Source organism: Halichoerus grypus, chromosome 7 (genome assembly GCF_964656455.1).
Source record: "Halichoerus grypus chromosome 7, mHalGry1.hap1.1, whole genome shotgun sequence".
NCBI lineage: Eukaryota > Metazoa > Chordata > Mammalia > Carnivora > Phocidae > Halichoerus > Halichoerus grypus.
Genome location: NC_135718.1, coordinates 40332092 through 40357340, shown reverse-complemented (window position 1 = coordinate 40357340; position 25249 = coordinate 40332092). Strand labels below are relative to the sequence as shown.

At 51.3% G+C, this 25249-nt stretch overlaps 1 protein-coding gene across 8 annotated transcripts in view; it reads right to left on the bottom strand.

Moving 5' to 3' along the window:
* The window catches only part of ARHGAP22 (Rho GTPase activating protein 22), a 172338-nt gene that overhangs the window by 52466 nt on the left and 94623 nt on the right, over positions 1-25249 (bottom strand). Inside the window, exon 1 of one of the 8 annotated variants that reach the window (XM_078077463.1) lies at positions 24443-24902. The exons of 6 other annotated variants lie outside the window; for them this stretch is intronic. In XM_078077463.1, coding sequence (XP_077933589.1) covers positions 24443-24713 — 271 coding nt within the window. In that variant the 5' untranslated portion in view covers positions 24714-24902. Of the gene's footprint in view, positions 1-12662; positions 12797-24442; positions 24903-25249 lie in introns of those variants that run through there. One more of the 8 variants, XM_078077465.1, reaches the window with a different exon arrangement.

Sequence of the window (25249 nt, the reverse complement as noted above, 5' to 3'; positions counted from 1 at the left end):
TCAGGGCCTTGGAGTCGCTGCAAATGAGCAAGGCAGGATAGCAGAGAGTGCCAGGCCTGTGGCAAAGCGGAGGGGCTCAGATCGAAGCCCCCTCAGGCCCTTCCGGTACTTGGGACAGGCTGACACGACAGAGGAGGGATCACTGACACAGCTGCCCGACCCCCCCAGCACATTCTGAGCCCGGGCCACGGCCAGGGGGCTGACTGTGCGTCCGGCTGTCAGCGGCGGCAGGAGAGGGTGGCTGCCCCACACCTATTAGCTCCTTACGCCCAACCCTCCACCATGCCTTGAATAACTCGTATCTGTCCTGCCCCTTCCCTCCATCCAACCCCCGAGTATGGAAGGGCCACACCTGTTCTGTCACGGCCCAGCCCTGTTCTGTGCACACAACCTGCCCTCAATCCAAAGGGACTAACTTAGGATGAAGTTGGGCAGCCTTGTTCAGAGCCAAGAGCACAAGGGACCCCTGACTCAAGGGACTGCAGGAAGGAGTCTCAGCTGGGCCGCTGACAGGCTGGGTGGCCTTAGGCGAGTCACTTCCTCTCTTTTGGGCCTTTTAAAAGACTCATCTGGAAAATGAGAAGGTCTGGCTAGGTGATGTCTGAGGACCTCTCAGCTCACCCCCTCGGAGTCCAGATGTTCTGTCTATAAGGACTGACAATTTGATCATTGTACTGAATGGTGGATGTTCTCCTTAACCCTCCCCTGGGAGGCCTTCTCTGGGAAAGAGATTGCTTATTCCCCACACTGAATTGGGACAAGGTAGTGGCTTGTTCACAGGCAGGTAGCCCTGGACATGGCCCTGGGACCTCGCCAAGTTAGAAGGTGCTGGTGTTACTCCATAGCCCTGGCTGTTGGGGGAAGGCAGCATTTGGTGCTGGTGGGCACTCATCCTACACAGGTCCGCTTCCTGCACAACCTCTCTGCCTCAGGCAGGGGCAGCGGGCGAGGTGGTGCTCTCCCCGCGGTGGGGCCGAGGCCCGGAGGCACGCAGGTCAACCTGGCAGAGTCAGGACTGGCTACCAGGGTGCCTTGACTCTAAGGCCATTCCTGCTGCCCCCCTACTTTGCACTCCCAACCTGTAAGGGGCTCACACGCTGTCCCAACGAGCCGTGTGCCCTGGAAGAGTGACAGAGACCTCTCTCCATCTGACTCTCTTAATCAGTAAATGAAGGAAACAATCTCATCTCAAAGATCTTTCCTTGCTCCCAAGTTCAGGGGCTCTTTTCTCCAGAAGATGTTGATGCAAACTGACTGGGTGGGGTCCAAAATCTGGACCCAAGGGACCAGGGCCAATCAGAACAGGCAGGGCCATAACCCATACCCAGGCCCAGGTGGCCCTGCGGGGTCAGGCCTGAAGTTTCAGGTGCTAGATAATGGGGAGGCTGGGGAGCTCCAGGGAGGCCGGGAAGCTCCAAGGAAGCTGGGGGTGGCGACAATTTACTAAGTGGCCTGGAAGTATTTCTGTGGTTTACAAACCTCCTAGCCTTTCTGGTGAGTGCCATCTGAGTATCAGCCAAGGCTGCAGGCCTCCTGGGGAGGAAGGAATTTGAGAGCCTGCCAGGTTAGGGCCCTCCTCAGGGAGGCCGCAGAAGAAGGCTGCGGAGCAGGTGCAGAGGGCCCCAGCAGGGCTCCTGACCCACACCTTGCGCTCCGTTCTCGTTCTCGCAGAGACGGTCACGTGCCAGGCGGACAGCGGCCACTGTGACATCACTGGCGGGGACGGGCCCATCTGAGTCTGAAAAGACTGAACTGACCCTGGGGCAGGGGGTGCCTGCTCCTGCAAGGCCTCGGTGAGTCTCGATGAGCATCCGGTGACTGCCCACCCCCGCCCGCGGCTGCGGAGCTGACCGAGGGGGCTGAAGCACAGCACCCCGACTGTGGCCTCGGTCTGCGTGAGCGCCCCGGTGGGCTCAGGGACACCGCAGCCCCTGCCCTACAAGGAACCCCAACGGGGGCTGGAGGGGTGCCCGCCCTGTGTGTGACTGATCCTCAGAGAGGAACCTAGCCCAGCTGAAGCCACAAAGGAGAAGCTGCTGGTGTGTGACTGCCCTTTGGCTCTTTTCAAGCCGATGTGACAGAGGGGGTGTTCAGCTTTCTGTTCCAAGTTTCGTGGGCACAGGGCCTATGCTGCTTTCTGTTTGACTCTCGCATGGGCTCCCCGCTGCTGGCCTGGCTCTAGGTCAGGTGGTAGTAAGTGAAATAAACGCAGAGCGCGGGCTGGGAGTGTAGACTCTGGTGCCAGGCAGTCTGGGTTGGACTCCCAGTTCGGAGCGGCCTCGGGCATGGAACTCAGTGCCCGTCTCCTCGTCTCTAAAATGACATACATACCAGAACCCACTTGAAGGCTACTGTGTGGATTCAGTGCACCCCTCCCTGCCTGTGAAGCGCTGAGCCCAGGGCTCGGCACACAGTGAGTGGTAGTGTTGTAAGTGCTTTTATTTCAACAGGGCAACACTGGCCTCATCATTTTTTAGAATCTTCCCCTAAGCCTCAAGTGAAAGAATCATCCTTCCCGTTATTGGGCATTTTCTTGTGTGCCAGCCGCCTCCCGTACAGAGGCCAAGGTAATTCTTCCCTTCGCACAACTTGCTGAGGTTGTCGATATTCCAGTTTGCAGATAAAGGTATCCCTCTTTGGCTCGGACAAGGGACCTGTCCCCAGGGCCGCACAGACAGCAGGCGGCGCAGACAAAACTCAGAACTGCATCTGCCCAACGCAAAGCTCCACAGGCTTCCAACATTTCACGCCGCCTCCCTGCAACCAAGCCCTCAAGCACCTTCACTCACCTCCAACTCCCCACTTCACATCCAGGTCGTCTAGTGAGAGAAACAAAGCGTAAACCAGAGAAGACCTAAGAACTGCTCACATACCTCCCTGGGTATGACTTAGCATCTCACAAAGTACCCTCCCCAGAGCACTGCAGCGACTTGATCTGTCTAGATCCCTGAGAAAGCCCCATTTACATAGCACCGTCAGTATTCGACCTGACTCACTCTGGAGAAGCCCTTATCTCCAGGGCATTTGTCAAAAACAACCAGTGGGAATTCCTTATCATTACAGCTATCTAAAGCTGTGATACTAATTTGGGCAAACAAGGCTGACCAAAGGAAGATCTGGGGGACGCAGAAATCCACCAGGGGCTTTGAAAGCCCTGACCTATTTCTGGAGATCTAGAAGCCCATGTACATGTGTAGAGCGGTGCTGATGAACAGGGAAGACCTGAGAGGTCCCCAGTCTCTCACTTCTGACCAGCTACGAGCAAGCAGGGAGTGAAGACTAAGACAGTCATAAACTACCTGAGCATTGAAGGTGCAGAATCCAGAAATTCTAAAGGGAGTCCTTGAGGCAAAATGAAAAGAACATTAGATGGTCACTTGAATCTACACAAAAAAAGAAAGAGCACCAATAAAGGTAACTATATAAGTAAATGTAAAAGACAGTAAAAATGTATTTTTTGTAGCTTTTTTTTCTTCTATCGGATTTAAAAGCTACGTAAAACAATACTTATAAAACTGTGTTGATGGGCTTATAATGCATAAAAGATGTAATTAGTATGATAATAATGGCACAAGGAGGGGGAGAGAACAGGCTGTAATCCCTAGAACAATCATTAAGAAAATAACTTTAAAAATATGGTAAAGAAACAAAAGGAGAGGCACCTGGGTGGCTCAGTTGGTTGAGTGCCTGATTATGGCACAGGGCATGATCTCAGGGTCCTGAGATGAGCCCCGTGTCCATCTGGGCTCCCTGCTCAGAGGGGAACCTGCCTATCTCTCTCTCCCTCTGCCCCTCCTCCCGCTTGTGTGCATGCACGTGAGTGCTCTCTCTCTCTCCCTCTCAAATAAATAAAAAAAATTTTTAAAGATTTTATTTATTTATTTGACCAAGAGAGAGCACAAGCAGGTGGAGTGGCAGGCAGAGGAAGAGGGAGAAGCAGGCTCAATCCCAGGACCCTGGAATCATGACCTGAGCTGAAGGCAGACGCTTAACTGATTGAGCCACCCAGGTGCCCCTCAAATAAATAAAAGACCTTTTTTAAAAATCTTAAAAAAAAAAAAAAAAGGAAATTAAAATGAAACAACAGAAAAATATCTATTTAATATAAAAAGAAGGCAGTAATAAAACAAAAAAGACATGGCATATATAGAAAACAAACAGCAAAATGGCTGACATAAATCCATCTTATCGGTAATCACATTAAATGTAAATGGATTAAAAAACAAACTATATACTGTTTATAGGAGACATATTTAGATTTAAAAACAAACAGGTTGAAAGTGAAATGACAGAAAAAGACATACCATGTAAACAACACCCAAAAGAGAGCCAGAGTGGCTATACAAATATGGGACAGAATAGACTTTAAGGTAAAAGTGTTATTGGAGATGAAGATGAACGTTTTATAATGATAAAAGGGTTAACGTAGCAGGAAGATGCAACAGTTATAAACATATGTCCCCCTAACAGCAGAGCTCTATACTTATGAAGCAAAAATGGACAGAATTGAAGTGGGATTCCACAATATTTGGAGATTGTGTAATCCACTTTCAATAATGGATAGAACGAGGTGGAAAATCAATAAGAAAACAAAAGACTTAAACAACACAAGGAACCAAATAGCCCTAACAAATACCCATAGAACACCCCATTCAACAAGAACAGAGTACACCCTCATCTCAAGGGCACATGGAAGGTTTTTCCAGGATAGACATTATATTAGATCCTAAAGCAAATCTTGAACATCTCAATGGATTGAATAAATCAAAATATGAATGTATACTCACCAGGTACAGAACAATAAAATTAGAAATCAATAAGGAAAGGAAATTTGGAGAATTCATAAATAATGTGGAAATTAAACAACTCACTCCTAAATAACCAAGGAAGAAATCACAAAAGAAGTTTTAAAAACACTTTGAGTTGAACTGAAATGAAAACACCACATATCAAAACTTATGGGATGCAGTGTGCTTAGAGTGAAACTTATAGCTATAAATGCCCGCATTATAAAAGAAGAGAGATCTCAAACCAATAACTTTGATAGATAGGACAGAGATCTCAAATCAATAACAAGGCTTACAATACCCTTGGAAACTAGAGAAAAACCAAACCAAACCGAAATCAAACAGATGGAAGGAAATAATTATGATTAGACTGGAAATGGTTTAAATAAAATAAAGACTAGAATATAATAGAGAAAATTAAAAGAAAAAACACCAAAAGTTGGTTCACTGGAAAGATAACCACATTCGACAAGCTTTAGCTAGACTAACCAAGAAAAAAGCAAGAGAAGACTCAAATTACTAAAATCAAGAATAAAACAGGAGACATCACTGTCAACTTTACAGAAATAAAAGGAATTATAAGGGAATAATATGAACAACTGTACGCCAACACAGGAAGTAAGTTAGATGAAACAAATTCCTAAGACATAAACTAGCAGAACCGACACAAGAAGAAATAGAAAATCTAAATAAACCTTTATGTAACAAAAGACTAAGTGAATAACTTAAATATTCCCCAAAATGTTTCACTGATGAATTCTACCAGTCATGTAAAGAATTAATACCAGTCAGTTTCATGGGTAAATTCCATCAAACGTTTAAAGTATTAAAACCAATTGTTCACAAACTTTCCCAAGAAATAGAAAAGACAAGAGCGTAGTTCCCTGCTCCTGGGTGGCCAGGATTCCTCTGATAACAAAAACAAAAACACCACACGAAAACTATAGACCAACATTCCTTATGAACACACATACAAAAATCCTCAACAAAATACTAGCAGAATACAACCCAAATGCTCACCAACTGATGAACAGATAAACAAAATGTGTCCTACTCATAGCATGGACTATATTTAGCCATAAAAAGGAATGAAATAGTGACCCATGCTACAACATGGATGAACCTTGAAAACACTACACTAAGTTAAACAAGCCATTCACAAATGGCCTAAAAGTAATTGCCTGGGGCTGCAGGAAAAGGGGGGAGGGTTGTCTTGGGAATGGGAAATGACTACTAATGGATATAGGGTTCCTTTCTGGGGTAATGAAAATGTTCTAAAATTGGATTATGCTGATGATTGCATAACTGAATATACTAAAATCTATTGAGTTGTACAGTCGAAAAGGATGAATTCTATGTGAAATATATCTCATTAAAGCTGTTTTAAAAAAGAGTGTGGTGATGGGATGTTTGGGAGAAGAGAAGAGCTCAGCAAAAGTTGTAATTCAGGCAAGGATATGCACCAGCTACGTAGCTGGGTTGGAGCAGGTAGATTAGGAAAACTGTTTCAGGGATTCACTTCACTGGGATGCCCCGGGTTTTGGTCCCAGCATTCCTGAATAGAGCCACCTCACAGGTTCAAGGGCCCCCCAGCTAACAAGACCAGAAAACACAGCCCTAGGCATTTTCTTCCCCTCTCCCTTCAGGAGTTAGGACCGAGCTCTCAGGGAGGCTTGCTGCCCTAATGGCCAAGGTCAGAGTCTTCCAGCTCCCCCAACTCTGGCTCCCCTCTGGGGCCAGCACTGTCAGCTGTGGGTTTGTGCTGGTTAAACAGACCTGTTCATGAACCTCATCCAAGGGGGGGCCGCTGACCTATCCTTGCAGTATCAAATCCCTGTCTCTTGCTCCCAGAGAGATGACCCCTGGCGGAGCCCGTCTGAGATAGGAAGAGGCATTTGGCCTTTTTTTTTTTTTTTTTTAAGATTTTATTTATTTATTTGACAGAGAGAGACACAGTGAGAGAGGAAACACAAGCAGGGGGAGTGGGAGAGGGAGAAGCAGGCTTCCCACTGAGCAGGGAGCCCGATGCGGGGCTCGATCCCAGGACCCTGGGATCATGACCTGAGCCGAAGGCAAACGCTTAACAACTGAGCCACCCAGGCGCCCCGGCATTTGGCCTTCTTAATGCCTCCCTGCTAGGAACATGGAGCAGTTCTGGGTTTCCTCAGTCTGAGATTTAAGCTTACACAACCTTAGTGATCATCTAGTCTTGCCGATTTCCCTCTTTAGAGAAGAGAAAACTGAGGTCCTAAGTGGTAACCCAGCTAAAAGGAGTGGAGCTAGAACTACCAATAGGCCTCTTTGAGGTTAGCATGCTTGTCCCCATTTACAGGTGGGGATGTAGAGGTTCAGAGAGGTAAGGGGTGGCCTGGGGTCCCCTGGCCAGGAAAAGGAACCAAATCCTCTGCCTGAGGCTGGTTCCCTTTTTGAAAAACCCACAGCACTGCTGCCCAGGACACTTGAATGGGGAAGAGGGAACAAAGAGGGACGCTTTTCGGAAACAGAGTGGGACCCATGCAATCTTTGAGCTACAGACTGAAGGCCTTAGGGCTCTGGGCCATGAGCTCAGCCCCTGGAGTAGGAAGCTCTAACCTTCTGACATGTCAGTCTGGCCTCATGTCTGTCCTTGTCATATCTCTACCGTCTTCAAGGTCGGGTCAGACTTCAATGCTCCCACAGAGCCTGGCTTCTGCCAGCCTTCTGAGAAGCAAGCAAAGCACAGAGCCTGCCCTGCCTTCAGGGAGCATTCAGCTCATTTGAGAGAGAACAGATTTTACAAACAGACGCAGGTATATTTATGCACTGTGATACGTTTTCAAGTTAGACTATAGGACAGCAAGTGAGCAAATAACAGGGGTCAGATTCTCAAGAAAGATAGGCACTTAGGCCCACCCAAATGTTGGGGTCCCCAGGTCCAGAGCAGGGGCAAGGTGGCCGCAGGCAGGGAAGAGCATGGGCAACCCCAGAGGTGGAGAGAACGTGGGGGCCCGGGGCTCCTGAAAGTGGGCTGGGTGTGAGCGCAGGCTGGTGAGCAGCCGGGAGGGGGAGGGGGCGGATGGCTGCCGATGGCACTGCGGCTGTGAATGCCCCTGGATCACAGAGTGTTTGTGAGGAGGGAACGATGAGATCCCGCAGGCAACCTGAGCAGGCACGGCCTGCTGCTGGGGGAATGTACCAGAGCAGACAGTCCACGTGGGAAGACCCATCAGGAGGCCACTGTCGGAGCCCGGGCAGCGTGCAGGTGGCTGGGACCCGGGTGCTGGCCTGGGATGGAGACAAGCAGAGGACTCATGTGTATTTTGGAAACAGAACTGCCAGGAGTTGGTGATGGCAAATCAGAGCAGAAGGACACAAAAGCCAGAGTTCAGGTTTAGCCTGAATAGCTTTGGCCACTGTCCAGTCCAGGAGAACCCCATGGAGGTGTCAAGCAGGTCTGGTGCTCCGAGCCCGGGCTGGGCTGGAAAAATGGTGACTCTGAAGGGTTTGCCAGCAAGAGGGCCGAGTGGGTGGGGGCAGAAGTGAGCGGAGGAGCATCTACAAGGGAGCTGCGGGGACAGGCAGGAACCCCTGCGCCGCCCGAACGCCTCGGCCCGCACACCTCTGCAGGAAAGCCCTTCCCTATTTTCTCTGCTGCGGGGCTGCTCCCTTTCTAAGACTCAGCTCAGGCATCAGGTGCTCCGGGCATTCTCCGAACCTCCAGGCTGCGTGGGACGCTGGCCCACCCAGAGCAGCGAGGCTGGCTGTTCTTCCCTGTCCCTCTTCGGCGTCTCCCCGCCACCAGGCTCTGAGCACCCCGGGGGCGGAGCTGCACCCTCCCCACCTCTATCCTGGAGCTGGGCACAAGGGCAGGCGCAGGGTGGGAGCCCAACAGATAACGGCTGCATGGACGGACAGAAGCCTGGATGGCAGCTGTCTATTAGCAATCTTGGAAGAGTTTATGAGAAATGGCACCCTCTCCAGAAGGCGGGCTCAAGTGCCTGTATAGGAGTTTACCCAGGAGAAGCAGTTCTACCACTTCCACCCCCTGACAGCCTTGCCTCTCCCCAGGACAGAGCACACCTCTGCCTGCCTGTCCTGCAGGGTGTCCAGCCCGGCCCACCGGCCTCGGCACCCAGGCCGCCAGGTGCCCCAACAAGCCCTCTGTGCATTAGGAAAGGGGCACGGGGGCCACGCCCTGTGCCTCAGCCGAGCGCAGCAGAGTGATACACGGAGCGGGTGCCACTGGGGTCCCCAGGGAGTCCGGCAACACGAACAGGCAAAGGTGAGCACGACTGTCTCGTCCAGCTGGACTCCATGCACTGAGCATAGCGCCGGCGTGCAGAGGTGACACCACACCTAGCTAAGGGCGACAGACCCAGGCCAACCAGGCACTGGGAAGAATGCAATGAACTGGGGCTCCAGGTGCTGCCCATCTCCCCCATGGTTGACCCCTCTTGGGCCTGACTGAAGGCTCTAGGAGAGGGGGTGGTGCATGCGGGGCCCGGAGGGGTCCAGGTGGTCGGGGAGAGAGGGGACATGACAGGGGACAAGATCCTGGAAAACAGAGGAGGGCTCCCAGTGCTGAGACCAGCAGGAAGGGTGAATTTGGGGATGAATTTGGGATGAAGAGGCAGCAGGGGGCCAGTGGACCTTAAAGGTCTTAGGGGCCTACGGGTCTGCTCGTGCCCCCCCCACCCCCGCTTTGAACAAAAGCTCCTTCCATGTTGCACTCCTGGACCACCTCTTCCTCTGAGTCTCAGCCTTGGACCACAAGGCAAAGTAGAAGAAAATGAAACTTGCGACTAAACAGACCCACCATAGAGCTCTACATGGTGGAAGCATCTGGAAACATTGCCTAGAAACAATTAAATCAAAGTGTTCTCAGAGTTCAGATCAAGTACATCTGCCCTCTGCTTTGAGGAGGGGTAATCCTTCTCTACACATCAGATCCTGCTCACTGACCTTTCAGCGTCTTCAGGAGCACCCGGGACCCAGGACTGCCCCATTTGCAGTGATCTGTCTTGTGTGTGATAGTAAGTGTGATTAGGATCACTGCGTATCATGTCTGAAAAGCATCTGTAGCAGCAATCCCTCCCCAGGTCCACACTGCCCACCCGAAGCTCCGCAACTAGCGGGTGAGCAGGTGTCTCCCGGAGGGAGTGCCAGGCTTTGGATATAAAGGCATGAGGACTAGATCTGCCGTGGTGACTCTGGCACATGACGGATGTCTTCTGCTCTCTTCATGGGATTTATTACTTGAGCTTTTCTGCTTTATACAGTACACTTTCACACAGGGATAACATAGTCAAATATTCTGTTGTAAAAGTTTTGTTTCAGAAATTTCCAACAACGAAATCCATTAACAACAGCTATTGTCTTGGGAAATTTTAAATTACATCGGTGACGAATAGACTCTCTTCTGATCTTTTCTTAAATGAAATACCTACACACATTACTGGTCTGGAAAGTCAGAAAGCTCCCTACCCAGGTCGTTGCAGCAGCTAAACACACAACACACCCCCTGGAAACAGATACACGACGTCACTGCTATGACGACTGAGTCGGTTTACTCTCTGAAGGAACATTTCTCAACGTGTGTCCAAAGATATGGGTGCTGAGGTGCTCCATGGAAAGCGGGTCCCCTGGCTGAAGGTTTGGAGACTGTACCTACAATCCACCCGACTTGGAGATGCACAATGGCACCGATGTGTTAAACGCACTGAGAAGACTCGCAGTGAAAAACTGTCCAAATTTTGATAACTCATGATTTCTAAGATTATTTGACTAAGGAACCACTCCTCCCCACTCTGGGTTTATGGCAGAACTCATTTTGCACAATGGTCCAAACTGTTCCGGCCTAGCCAGATTGGCCAAATTTATTAAATGAGGCAACAATATTTAAACATTTGGAGATTTTACATTTAAAAAACCCCACAAATATCTGCCTTCCCTGAACCACAGAAAATCCTTCCTGCCTGGCAGTGGCTGGCTACCCACTCATCACAGTGCTCCCTACCCACTCTCGCTCCGGACTTGACCAGCTTTGTTAATTTAGAAGGGCTGCGGGACCATGTGGGCCCTTCAGACTGGGTCTCTGACCCCGGGCTGCTATGGCTGGCTGTGCCTTGGGATGGCGGGGGCGCCAAGCTGGGAAACATTCCTACTCCAGACCTGTTCCTCACCTGGATGGGTGTAGCCTGGGCATCCACGGCCCCAGAAGACAAAGCTAGCAGGAGATGCCCTGGCCCCCTTCCAGGGCTGCTAATTTTGTATGTACCCTCCCTAACCATAGTCCTGTAAATCGACCCTTGCTTCTGGGACCCAGGCTCCACCCCTTGCCCTGTTTACTGAGAAGGGTCAGGCAGGATGAGACCAAAGCAGCTCCAGTCCAGCCAAGCCCCCAGAGAAATCCTTCCTGCAGTGCTCTCCCTCAGACCTGTCCTCAGCCAGCATGCAGCAAAACCCTGCCCTCTGGGTCCTACTGATGCCCTGGCTCCTGGAACAGTCAAGACTCACTAACGCTCAGTCCTCTCCCCTCAAACATGAAGCCCCACAGGCAAAATTCCTTTTTGCTTTTCAAAATCAAATGCTAAGAAAATTGTTGCTTTGGGCAATGAGAACCATGCAACCAGTCACATTTCCTATTTAGTTTTGGCTGCAGAGAGTCTCAACCACAGATAGTATCTTATGGCCAGATTAACTGGGCTCTTTTCTCTCTTTGCTCAATGAGGTCTGTTTAAATGTAGAATCCGGTTCAGTTTTTAAAATATGTTTATTTGTTATACATGTTATATATAAGCTATCTCAAACCCTTTGTGAAACAAACCTGTACATTTGTGGGATCATTATCACCTGACAAGAGTCCTTCAAGCTGCTTGACCCAGTCATACATTTATCCGGATCCAGAATATATTTTTCAAGGAATCAGGACCTGAGGCCCATCCTGGGAAAGCCTACACTGACCTTATGGTTTACATACAAGGCTACCCAACTCACTGGTCATGGCCCTCACTTGGGGAAGTCCTTAAACACAGCTTCGCAGGCCCTTCCGCAGGGCCTACCCAGCAGGTCAGGGTGGGGCCCGGCGATCTGCATGTTTCATGAGCAGGGAGGAGGGGGGGTGTTAGGTGAGTTTTAGGGTCAGGTGAGTTTGGGAAGCGCTGCAGTAAAACGACGCACTACTAAGTTTCTGACAATCAACAGGGATCGGTTCAGGTTCAGTCAGTCAAGGGTTAAAAGCCAGAAAGGCCACTGCCCGAAGGAGGCCGGACCTTAGGCTGCCGCCGCCACCGGCTCCTCAGCCCTTTTCCCCGCTTGGAGCCCTCTCCACGTCTGCTGCATTCCACAAGCAGCTCCCCTCGCACGTTCTGCCGCGACTTTTGAAAGACTCTGAGTCAGGGTCCCTGGGTCCAAGTTTGTGACAGAGGCGGGCAAGGAGAATGGAGGTCCCGCTCCCGGCGGTTAAGCCGCAGAGGCGGTGCGGGCCGCTGGCCGGGCTCAGTCTGCAGAGGACCGGGGGGCGGGGCCGGGTCCGGGGGCTGCTCCGCCCCAGCCGTGGACTTGGCTGACCTAGAGGGCGGGCGCGCCCCGCTCGGCTCGGCTCCCCCCCACGCCCTCCCGGCGACCCCGACCCCAGCCCCCAGCCGGGCTCCGCGCGGCCAGAGGAGCACCTGGACGCACGCTCCGAAGTTCGGAGACTCTCGGGGAGTTGCAGCCACACCTGAGCCCTCTCCAGGGCTGAGGCAGGTGGCGGGCGGCCCTGGAGAAGTGGCGGACAAGTTCCCCGAGGCGGGTCTGGCGGCCCCCGGCAGGAGCTGGAGGAAGCCGGCGGCGCGCGTCCCGCTCCCGAGCGCTGAGGTCCCCAGCCCGCGGCGCACGTGCGCGCCCGAGAGTTACCTTTGGGCGCCGGCAGGTGTCCCCTCCAGTCCTTGCAGCAGCACAGCCCCATGGCAGCCGCCTGCGCTCGCCGCTCGGCTCCGCTGCCCGCCGCGCCGCCTGCTGCCGGCCCCGCTCCCGGGTCCGGGCGGCCGAGGTCCGGCCCGCGGGCTGTGCCCAGCCGGGCGCGGGGCTGCGCGCGGGGCCGCCGGGTCGGCGGCTGCCTGCCTCTCACGCTCCGTTCCGGCCCCGCGCCGCGGGCATCCCGGCCTCCGGGCAGACCCTGCTAATCAATAGGAGAACGCGCAGATTGCGCCGGCCGCGCGGCCAGCCCGCTTTTATCTCCGCGCGCCGGCTCCCTGCCCTCGCGGGCGCCCTCCCCGCGGCCCGTTACTCTCCCGGGGCGCCAGCCTGCGCGCCCGCGAGGGGCCGCCAGGGGGCGCGGTGCGAGCCCGAGCGGTCTCCGGCTCCCTCCTCCGCGCGCCGGGAGCCAACCGAGGGGTGGGGGGCGACACCCGCCTGACTTCTGGGCGGCGCGGGCGGGAAAGAAGGGTGCCTTGCTGTGTGCTGTGCGGGGGCGGCGCCTCCCTCCCCCTGCGTCCTCTAAGCAGTCACCTCCTGGGTCACTGGGGGAATGGGAGGGGGGTCTCATTTTGCCCGCTCACCTGAACTCTACAACTGCAGTAGCAGTAAAAGTGTTTGCCCAAGCTACCCCCAAACCTGGCTGCCTCACCTATGGACTAGGTGACCTTCCTAAGTCACTTTCCTTCTGAGACTGTTTCTCCACCTGAAAAGTGAGGGAAATGACACCGTTTCAGATGTCATTAAGCGCAAATTAAAGGTTTGATGGTACCAAGTTATTTAAACATTTTGTGCTGTTTTCCTGTCTATAAGACAGAGAATAATAGAATTGCTCCAATGAATCTTTCTGAGGAATAAATGAGTTGATATAATAGATCTAGTCATAGATCTATAGATATTTACTATACATATATAAAGAACACAGCTAGCGGGTCACTAAGTATCTTGTGTGACCGATCATTGTCAAGTGTTCGTGAGGTTTGGGCCAACGGGTACTTTTGGTGCAATGACTTTGGACGGTAACATGTGAGCTGCTTCTTTTAACTAGAAATGCTAACATCCTGGGCCCGGCAGTTCCATTTCTCAGCACACACCCCACAGAAATGCTTGCTCATGTGCCCAAGTAAATCTGTACAGGGCCATTCATCACAGCCTTTTTTGTAATTGCAAAAAAATGAAATCAAAATTTCATTGGTAAAGGATTATCAAATACACGGGCATTTTCATGAAACGAAATACTGTATCAAAGTAGGGAGCTGGAGCTAACTGTTTGAGATCTATGGATTCGCAGCACCTACATAAATACACACACCTACAAAATAGTACCAGACGGGTCACTCGGTGTGCGGCACAGCTCTCCACGCTGGGGCCTAGAAAAATCTCTGCGGAGAGGGTGAGTGACAAGAACAGATTGAAAGATGGTGTCAAGAGACTTTAGCATGTTGACAGTGGTCTAATTTCTCAAAAGAAAGGTGTATTTACATAATGTGTAATTAAATATCAGGTTCTTTCTCAGCCCATCAGGTCCTGGGATCTGTTCTGCGCCTAAAGGGCTATGATGAGCCTCTGATGGCTTTGGCTTGCTGGGGATTTTCTCCCTTCTGCCCTACCTCTTGGGAAAACAGAGGTGGTCCAGGAGGAGAGCAGCCGCTAGCCCAGGCTGCCTGTGGCTGGAGTAGAACAGTTACTGGGGGTTGGGGTGGGGGGGGACCCGAGGAAAGAAGGACTTGGAGCTGAGAAGAGGTTTTCCCAGGAGTTAAGTCTTATTCAAAGGAGAGATTAACAAAGGGGCAGATTTCTGCCTCCCTCTCCTTAATCTCCAGAAAGACCAGGATGAGGCTTTTTCAGGGAGAGAGAAGGGTTGTCCTGCAGTAGATCCGGAAAGAAAGATGTTTTCACTTCATGACATGTAGGCGGGGGTTACAGAGAGGGAGGAACTGAGAAAAAACGGAGAGACCTGACTTATGGTTGCTGCCAAGTCATTTTAAACAGTTTTAGCACCAGGCAAGATCACTTAGTCACAGCGGGCTTAATGAGGCCCCAGGAATTCCAAGCTAGAGCTCCCTGCATTCAGGGAGAGCATGTGCGGGGAGCGAGCCCCCGGGTGATTGTCCAACGGCCAAGTCCTACATTTGGAAAGCAAGATTTAAAAGAAAACATCACAGCGGCCATTGTGGGCTGCTTGTTTATCTTTCTAAGAGGAAGTAGCAAAGCAGGATCATTTCAAATGAGCCTATTATAGAGGGTCAGCATCCCCATTGAACCATTCAAATATATTTTGGATACTCGACTTTTCAAAGTGACTTTTAATATCAACTCCCAGGGCAGTTTAGGAGACAGAAAGCAAGGCAAGAACTTCTAGTATTACTGCCTTTGTTTTCACACAATTTAATTCCTGATTATTCATTGTCTTTTTATAGTTTTCTAGTTATGTGTCTATTCCTTAAAAGGGAAGAAAAAAATAACATTCACTATGTGCTTCCTACCAGGTGCCAGGCAATTCACAAGTGCTAATATCACAGTTTACCATAGGACAATCCTATGAGGTAGATGACATTAGATTCCACCTACGGAGGAAGAAACACAAGTTCAGGGAGGTGAAGAAGCTTGCCCAAGACCAATGAAGTGGTAAGTGGTAGAGCCAAGACGTATGGTTGGATGGATGGATAGATGGATGGATGGATGGATGGATGGATGGATGGATAGATGGATGGATGGGTGGGTGGGTAGGTGGGTGGGCAGATGGGTGGATGGATAGATGGGTGGATGGGTAGATGGCATTTCCTCATTTAGGGATAGAGGTATGGGCTGCAACTGGAAAAGCACATACTGAGCATGGAATCTGCCTGAAAAACCAAACTCCTTGAACGTAGCTCTGTTCCCTGAATTGATCATGACCCCAAACCATCTTGAATTGAGCCAAAAGATCAGGAATACTCAGTGGTGCAAGGCTCCAGATGAGCTCAAGCCACCCCACTCCAGGAGAGTAGTCAGGGTAATAGGGGGCTCTGAGATCACTTACTGAGCTGAAAGGCCAACATCCTGCACACTACTGGGAAGCAGAGCCAGAATCTGGGGGGTGGGTTTCCAGTGAGCGCAGTGGGCTCTGGGAGGAAGGTTGGATACCAGATTTGGAGGACAAAAACTCTGGGGCTGGGGCTAGCCCCATCCACCCAGGGCTCTGCCTTCGATGCTTCATTCCATTTCAAAGTGAGGATATGGAGTTGTTTCTAGGAAGGATGCTGCTGCTAGGATCCTGGCTTTGTGCAGCCTGAGCTCCTGGTTCCAGAAATGCCCTAGACCATTCAGGGATTTGCTCAGGAGACTCAGGAGCTGGTCCTTCTACCTCTCTGTAAGGGAGGTTGCTCCTCCCTGACATACCAAGGCACTCTCATGGTACCATCTCAAGGTGTGAGCACAGCCTTGGGCAGCTCAGGGGAATGGTAGGAATGGGGTCATGGTATCTTAGTCACAGGTGTAGCTTTGGGGGCTATGATGGATCATTCATTCATTCATTCATTCACTCATCTATGTACCAAACAATGACTGGACACAATTAAACGTGAGAAAACCCGAGGCCTGAGCTCTATAGAGGCCAAGAGGACACCCTGAGAACTCTGGGTGGGGGGCAGTGACCCAGTGCTGAGGGGGGGTCAGAGCAGAGGTTTTTTGAGATGAGCGTTGAGACATGAGGAGGACACCAGCTCCTCAGAGGATGGCATAAGAATGGTCCTCTGACGGGCAGTGCTGTGATACTGTTGAGGAGCTAGTTTCCGGGGTGGGAAAGTGCAGCGGGGCATCTAGGGTAGGGGAAAATGAGGCAGCCTGTGATTCTGACTCATCAGCCTGGCATGGGACTGAAGTAGGGACCGGAAAGGGGTGACCGGGAGCAGGGAGAAGCTAAGAAGCAAAAGGCAGCTGCCTGAGCGCAGCAGTGGGGGATGCAGTAGGAGGGAAGAGGAGGAGACCAGGTGGGATGTGTATCAGCAGGGTGGCCCTGGTGACCCACACCTCCCCGTCCTCCCACCTGCGTGCGCCCGTCCCCTCGAATCTGGGCTGCCTTATGACCTGTGTTAACCCACAGGTGACAGCAGTGACTCTGGGCCAGTTCTGGGGGTGAACTGTCTTCCCCCTGTGAGTGGGGGGACTGTCCTGAGCCTGCCACGCTCCAGGAAACCCAACCTAGCAGCACAGAGAGACCACAGGGAGAACCAAGGCCAAGGCCAGCAACCTCTTCTTCCAGCCCTGTGAGTGAGGCCGCCCTGGAAATGGATCCTCCAGCCGATATACGTAGAGCAAAGACGAGCTGGGCCCGCCGAGCCCTGCCCACACCGTAGAGTAGTGAGCAAATCGGATGTTGTAAGTCACTAACCTCCGGGGTGGTTTGTGATGCAGTAAAACAACTGGACCCTGGGGAGTAGTATATAGTACTCATCACCGGCACTGTCGGGCTGGGCCGGTGTGCTGGGCCAAGAGCTCGACATTCCGTTCAAGTTCAGAGCAGTCCTATGTGTTAGGTATCATCATTTATTCCACTTTAAGGTGGAGGACCCCGAGGCACAGAGAGGTAAAGTAATTTGCACTGGGTCCCACAGCTAATTAGTGTCAGCTCAGACTGGAACCTGGCCTATCTTGCTTTGGAGCCTGAGCTGTTAATGACTCTGGGAGATATTCTGGAGGGGAAAGGGACAACACTTGGTGTTGAATCCAGGGCCCCATGGGTCTAAGGCGTATCTGTAGGTGAGACATGGGATAGAAAAGACAGCCCCTGTGAAGGGCTGGACCACGCCTGGCAGGAAAGCCACGGGAAGCTCATTGCTCTGTTAGCTTTTCAGCGTCAGGGCCACTTCCTGGCAGCCTTGGCACCTGTAGAAGGGGCGTCTTGAAGACAAAGGCACTTTGTAGACCGCGTGTCACAAACCTCTCTCATACTGTCGCTAGCATCTCCTTTCCTGTTCACAGCAGTCCGGTGTGGACCCTTTCACAGGAGAGGCTATGGATACCTGCTCAGGCCGTGTGAGCTCTCCAAGTCACACAGCTGGTGGGTGGGAGAGCCCGCCCTGCAATCTGGACAGTCTGACCACCATAGGTCACCTTCCTAATGACCAGACTCCTGCCTCTTGCCTCTGGGAGGTGAGGGTCTCCATCTGGGCTGCCTCCCCCGCCATCCTCTCCTCCCATCAAGTTCTGATCTGTGGTAGGATTTTGGCCAAAATGTGTACACCATGTGTACACCACCAAGACGCACAGATGTTCTAGAACTGGAAAGACTTTATGGTTTAGTACAACTTCCTCACTTTTCATGGGAAATCTGCGAGCCAGATCCACCCCACATCAAGCATTTCTTGAGGGCCTGCTTTGTGCCAGGCACTGAAAGGTAAGTTAGTGACAAGTCGGGGCTACATCCAGTCAGCTTCGGTTTTTGCCCTGAAACAGACCTGCAGAAATGATAAACAGAAGGGAGGCTGCTCACCCCGTATCTCAAAATATGTTCTGTGCACTTCTACCACAGTGCATGGAAGCCAACAGGTTTGGATTTCACTATCTGATTAAATGTGTTCACTAGCACCCCTCTTCCCATATTATCTGTCATCAGCAGCATTACCGTTACTATTCACTTTACAGACTAATTGTTCTGGTTTCTTTCTTTTCTTTCGTTCTTTCCTTCCTTCCTTCCTTCCTTCCTTCCTTCCTTCCTTCCTTCCTTCCTTCTTTCTTTCTTTCTTTCTTTCTTTCTTTCTTTCTTTCTTTCTTTCTTTCTTTCTTTCTTTCTTTCTTTCTTTCTTTCTTTCTTTCTTTCTTTCTCTCTTTCTTTCTTTCTCTCTTTCTTTCTTTCTTTCTTTTTTTTTAATGAAGGATGTGACTCTGGGGAAGGTAGAGTCTGTTTGAAGCAGGACTACACTGCTTTGTGCTAGAAAAGGCTGTGGATTCCATAAGGTCGGGTCTGCTTTTTCCTTTCCTTTAATGAGACTTAACTCCTATTTGTCTTTTTTCCTTTGGCTGCCAGGAAGCTCAGAGAAAATTTAAAGTTTGGCTTTGGCAAGTATGAAGGCCCTAAGGTAGGCCATCACATCCATGCTTGTGTGTGCTGATTTTGCTTTTCTACTTTTTTTTTTTTTTTAAGCAAACTCTATCCTCAACATGGGGTTCAACCTCATGACTCCAAGATCAGGAGTTGCATATTCTACTGAGCCAGCCAAGCACCCCTGCTTTTCTACTTTTATTTGTATTTTCTCTGGTCCTTATATTTTTTTTAATTATTACTATTGTGTTACCTTCATTTTATACTAAGTGCTCTCATTAGAAGCCATCTTAAATCCTTTGTGGAATAACATAAGAATATAAGTAAATAAGTGAAGGTAATATATTCTACTTTAAACCAAGAGTCAGTAAATTTTTTCTAAGGGGTAGATCATAAACATATTTAAACTTTGCAGGCCACATGGTCTCCACAGCAGTTACCCAACTCTGTCCTTGTAGCATGAAAGCAGCCATAGACAGTACATAAATGAATGGGTGTGGCTGTGTTTCAATAAAACTTTATTTGGAAAAGCAGGTAAGCCATATTTGGCCTGTGGGTTTATGTAGTTTGCAGCCCTCTGTTTTAAAAGAATTTTAGAGCATTAGGAAATTGTTTCGTATTAAGCCAGGAAGTACTTGGCTTAGAAAAAAGTGAATTCCCATCTCTAAGAGGCTGGAAGAGGTAGGAATTCTGTCCAAGATGGCTAGTTTCCACCTCTGGGTGACAGCTTGGGAAAAAGCAGCTGCACAAACTGTCCAGACAGTCGGCTCTTGAGAGGTGTGTGCAGTGCTGGGCAGAGGTCAGAGTGGGCTCTGAAGTCGGCCAACGAGAGCCCGTTCTCCAGCACATTTGCCATGCCTACTCCTGGGGGTGGGGGTGGCCCTGGAGGCGGGGCCCCAGAGGTGCCTGGCCAGCCGGGTTCCCCAGCTCTGGCCAATGGGTCTTCAGCTGCTGTGGACGTTGTTCATGGAAGGAATGTGTCTGCAGCTCCAAATTCCCACAGAGAAAGACAAGGGGAATCGTTGGGGAGAAATTCCTGGGCCACATTTTTCTTGCTGTTCATGTGGCCTGCAGCCATTGAACTTGGCCAGACTGCCCAGAGAGGGATTTTACAAAGCCCATTGTCTTTTCCTGGAGTCTCACCCCCACCCCTGCCCCCACCTGCTCTTTCTGCCTTTCTTTCTTTCCTCTCCCGCCCCCGGGAGAAATGCAGCAGGGGAAAGAGCGGGAGGCCACAGCCCTGGTCGGGAGGGCTTTTGCCCCCTGCCTAGGGGCCTGGACAGCTGCAGCCGTACCTCCTCGAGGGAGACTGTGGCATCAGGCCTTTCCACACACTCGGGTCTGAAGGTGCTCTCAGCTGCTTGACCGGGAGTTCCTAAGCGGGATACTTGCTTTGGTAGGAAGAGCGACGCACATTGAGCACCTGCTGCATGCCAGGCACTGTTCTGAGCATTCTACATTTATTAACTTAATCTCCACAAGAACCTTATTACATCCACATTTTGCTGATGGGGAAACTGAGGCACTGGTAGGCTAAGTGATTTACCTGGGGTCCCACAGCTTGTGACGAGAAGAGACAGGCAGCGTGACTCTCATCTGTCACTTTAAGTGTGTATGATCCCCTTAGCTCAGCATCCCACTTACAGATCCTCCCTGATGGTGTGTCTCCACAGTTAGAGTAGACTTCCAGGAGACAAAGCATTTGCATAGACAGGACCTATGTGCCCTTGAAGGCTCCTAGCATCTGCACATGCCGCAGGAGATGAGACCCTCCACCCGGAGCTGGCCCACCTGCTGTCTGGTCCACCTAGCTAGAGGCATGGCACTGTCAACTGGGGCTTAGCACGCCCTCCTTGCTGTTGTCACCATTATTGTTGTGGCTGCTGATAGTGCGGGGGAGGGACCTCAGGGGGTGAGCCTTTGAGTGTTTGCACTGTGCCAGCCCCCAGGTTTGGCGATTTACATACAACGTATAGCATTGACACAACAACCCTGAGAAGGAGTGCTGATAACCCCAACTTGCAGATAAGAAGGCGAGCTCATTAATCAGGTAATTAATGCTTGCTACTGTAACAAACAACTGCAAAATGTCAGTGGCTTAACCCTATAAACATTCTCTCTTGCTCCGGTCACCATCTCGTGTAGAGCAGCATGAAGGGAAGAGGGGGAGGGGTTTCTGCTCCATGTGGTCACTTGGGGACCCAGGCTCCTCCTAGGACCTTGGTGTCGTCCTCTGGATCCTCTCCATCTGTTTGTCAGAGGAGGGAATAGGGGGCAGGGAGACCTCGGGATTTTAGGGGCTGAGAGCAGCCTATATCGGCACTCCCACCCACATTCCATTGTCCAAAGCTCAGTCATGTGACTTGTCTTACTGGATGGGGAGGCTGGGAAACAGTCTGCATGGCCATAGGAAAAAGAAACAGGTTTGGCTGAACCCCTGGGGTTCGGACGGCTGAGGTGCCATGAAAGGCAGTCAGGTGATTTGATGCCCAGGCTTGTATTTTGCCACCATACTGAAATGGATGCCAAGGCTGTCTGAATTGAATTCCAATTTGCAACATCTTGGATGACCCTCAGTCCTTCAATGGGGGCAATGAATGGGGCTGAAGGTCCTGAAGGACTGTGAGGATTAACTGGGGTGCTAAGAAAAGAGCTTGACACAAATTCAGTGCCCAACAGCCTTCCCTTTCTTAGCGGATGGGGCGCTGGGCAGGTGGAGGGGCTGGAGTGGGAGAATTCTACCCCTGAGGAGGGAGATGGGGATGCAGAGTCCTTAGGAAGGGGACGGAGTACTTGTGCTTGTTGCCGCCACCTAGTTGTTGAAGGAGAAAATGCAGGACAGCTCGGCTTCCCATTTCTCCGTTCTGGTGGATAAGTGTCCAGGCCACTTCTTCCTATCCCATGCCCATCAGGCTACTGAGCAGAAGCTAGCATTGGCCATGCACCTAAAGCATAGATGTGGGGATGGGTAGAGTCTCTATTCCCTGGGGTTTTGCATGTCCCAGAGGGCCACTGAAGGGCCACTTTCTGTAACTCCTCCTGGGTGTTCCATCCAGGCCTCAGCATCCTGCTCAGTCGGGAGGGCTCCCTGCCAGATAATTCAGGGCCTCTGGGGTACGACTGTGGATTCCCTCACTTGGTCACTCCCACAGGGTGCTGGGCTGCCCCAAGATGGTGAGCTTGGGGCGGTCCCCTCCCAAGCTGGCTGCGGTAGGGGCAACAAGATTACAGCTGTGTGGGGATGGGCTGCTGGGCATCACAGATATGCCCCCATGGGGAGGGAGAGGGCTGCCGAGTCTCTCCAGAGACACACAGAACCTCTGGCACATGCCCCCCAACTTGGGGAGACCATCCACCAGCTTCTACAGACCTCCTCTGTCAGATCTCACACACACAGACACACACACACAATTACACAATTTCCAGGGGACCAGTAGGTCTCAGATAGCTGGGTCAGAGGCAGTCCTGGTATCTGTTAAGCCCCCAGGGCCACTGTTCCTCACCTCCCTAGTTCCTCAGCCCTGGATGGGGCTCACTACCCTCAAGGCCTCTCCTTCCATGGCCTCAGAGTCCTTCCTGCAGCCTGGCCTTGGTCCACCCAGCAGATCTCCTGAACTCCAAAACCAGGAAGCATTTTTCAGAGTATGGGCTCAACCTATTAGGGGGTCATGAAATCAGCTCAGTGGGTCTTGACCAGTATTTTTAAAAATGAGATAGAATCACATAGAATTAAAAATGCCACTGGACACTGCATATGCGAATAAAGCCATTTTGTGAAACCTTTGCTTCAGCGTGTGCCTGGGCCCTGGGGTGGGACGTAATGTTTATTTCTTGTTGTCAAAAAAGTGTGAAGGGGCGCCTGGGTGGCTCAGTCGTTAAGCGTCTGCCTTCGGCTCAGGTCATGATCCCGGGGTCCTGGGATCGAGCCCCGCATCGGGCTCCCCGCTCCGCGGGAAGCCTGCTTCTCCCTCTCCCACTCCCCCTGCTTGTGTTCCCTCTCTCGCTATGTCTTTCTCTCTGTCAAATAAATAAATAAAATCTTTAAAAAAAAAAAAGTGTGAAAACACTTTATGGGTGTAACCATCTCATTCCTTCCAGAAAACTTGGGCTCTCGGTGCAAATCAGTCCACAAATTTCTCCTGCACCAACTCTCCCAGCAAAATCCCCGTCTGCTGTAGGCCAGAGAAACGCACAATCTTTGCCAAGCCGCTCAAAAAATAAAAAAACAGAACTCACCACCCACAGCCACAAAAGGTCCCCGTTACAAACTGATCCCAGGACACTTGTCAGGCATTTGCATATCCAAGAGGGCCACTTGAGCGACCCTTCACAGAACAAAGAAGATCAGCTTCTCTCAACTTAAAACAAAGAAATCTCTGCACTGCACATTCCTTCCACGCAGGCTCTTGTGTGGTGGGCTGGCCCGCCGGCCCTCTGGCACATCTGCTGGACTGTTCTTTCCTGCTGCAGCATTTGTCCTTTGACACGTATTTGTGGGGTACCACTCTGTGCCAGACACAGGCAACCAGACCGGAGCCTCCCGCTCTGCACGCCCCTTCTCAGCCCAGGGCCTGTGTATCTGTGATGAGGACCGGTGTCTCCCACCTCCCTCGCCAGGCCTCTTCCCCCCAGAGGAAGGAGCTGCGCACGGAGGGTGTGTTCTGGCCCAACTCCACCTGCTCTAGTCCTGCCCCAAGCCCATCGGGAGAAGCCTGGCTTTCCAGGATGCTGGGATTCTCAACTCTTCTGACCCTGGGAGGGAGGGAGGTTCTCACACATATGGAGCACCTGCAATGTGCATCCCTACCAAGGCCCATCCAGGCCATTATTATCATCATCCAAGGACGCTCGGGCAGACGGGGTGACTTTCCAAGGCAGGGCTCAGAGCTAGGAAAAGCCCGTTCTTTTCTGGTTCTCTCGGACTCCTATAGCTCTCTGCTCTTTCCACTCGATCACAGACAGCACGTGGAAGTCACGGGGGGAGGCTGCGGGCCCGGGGACTGAGGTGTGGTGGCGGGAGTAGCACGCTGCCCATGTGCTAGAGCTGGGCAGAGAGGGGGTGCGGGAAGGTGGGCCACCCACTGGGGCAGGAAGGGAGGAAAAAGAGCCAGGTCTTCCGGGTTTTGGCTCCTAACAGTGTGGCTTGGATTCAAGGTCAGCGAAAGCAGGCCCTGCTGAGAAGGGCCTGAGGCTCTGGCAGCTTCCCTTCCAACTCCATGACTGTATCGGTCCTAGGGATGCTGTGACGAACTAGCACGGACCAGGTGGCTTAACACAACAGAAATGTGTTCTCCCCGAGCTCCGGAGGCAAGAAGGCTGAAATCAGGGTGTAGGCAGGGCCGTGCTCCCTCTGAAGGCTCTAGGGAAGCCTTTGGACTTCCAGGCCTCTGGACTAGCTGCTGGGGTCACTCGGAAATCCTTGGCATTCCCCGGCCTATGGCTGCATCAATTCAGTCTCTGCCTCCATCCTCAAGGGCCTTCTGCCTCGTGTGTCTGAGAGTCCAGATCTCCGTCTTCTTGTAAGGGTACCAGTCACTGGACTTAGTACCTCCACTACTCAGGACCTCATCTTAACTAATCGCATAGGCAAAGACCTGATTTCCAAATAAAGGTCTTGGCCTCCCCAGCTCTGATTCCTCGCACTTAGTAAAGCATCAGGGCGAGCTGTGCCCTGGCGACCCAGAGAACTGTTACTGACCTTCAGAAGAACTTCCAAATCTGCAGTCTTTTAACTGATTGCAACCCCAGTTTTCAACATTCTGGTATTCCAGAATAATGTGCTTTTCTTTCTTTTTTTTCCTTTTTCTTTTCCTTTTTTTTTTCTGAGAGAGAAAGAGAGCGCGAGCGCATGCATGCATGTGAGCATGGTGGGGGAGGGGCGGAGGGAGAAGGAGAGAGAGAATCCCAAGCAGGCTCCGAGCTGAGCACAGAGCTCCATGTGGGGCTCTATCTCTTGACCCTGATATCATGACCTGAGCTGAAATCAAGAGTCAGACGCTTAACTGAGCCACCCTGGCGCCCCCAGAATAATGTGCTTTTAAAAAGTGCTAACTGGGCACCTGGGAGGGTCAGTCAGTTAAGCATCTGTCTTCGGCTCAGGTCATGATCCCAGGATCCTGGGATTGAGTCCCACGTTGGCCCTCCTCCACAGGGAGCCTGCTTCTCCCTCTGTCCCCCCTCCCACTCATTCTCTCTCTCTCTCTCAGTTAATAAATAAAATCTTTTTAAAAAAATAAAATAAAAAGTGCTGAACTATGGGCATTTTTGTGATATATTTTTTTTAAAAATTGGAATCATTTACACACGGGATAGCCTGCAGTAGAAGTTTGGATCCAGTAAAAGTAAACTTGTTTAGAAAGTGGTTTTCTATTTCTCCATCATCCAGAGGGGAGGCAGAAAACCAAGGTGACTGTGTCACACCATAAACCCTTGTTCTGGTTCAAAGACCTCCCAACCCGTGGCATTCAGACCCAACAGCCTAGAGATTGCTCCAGGCGATCCATCG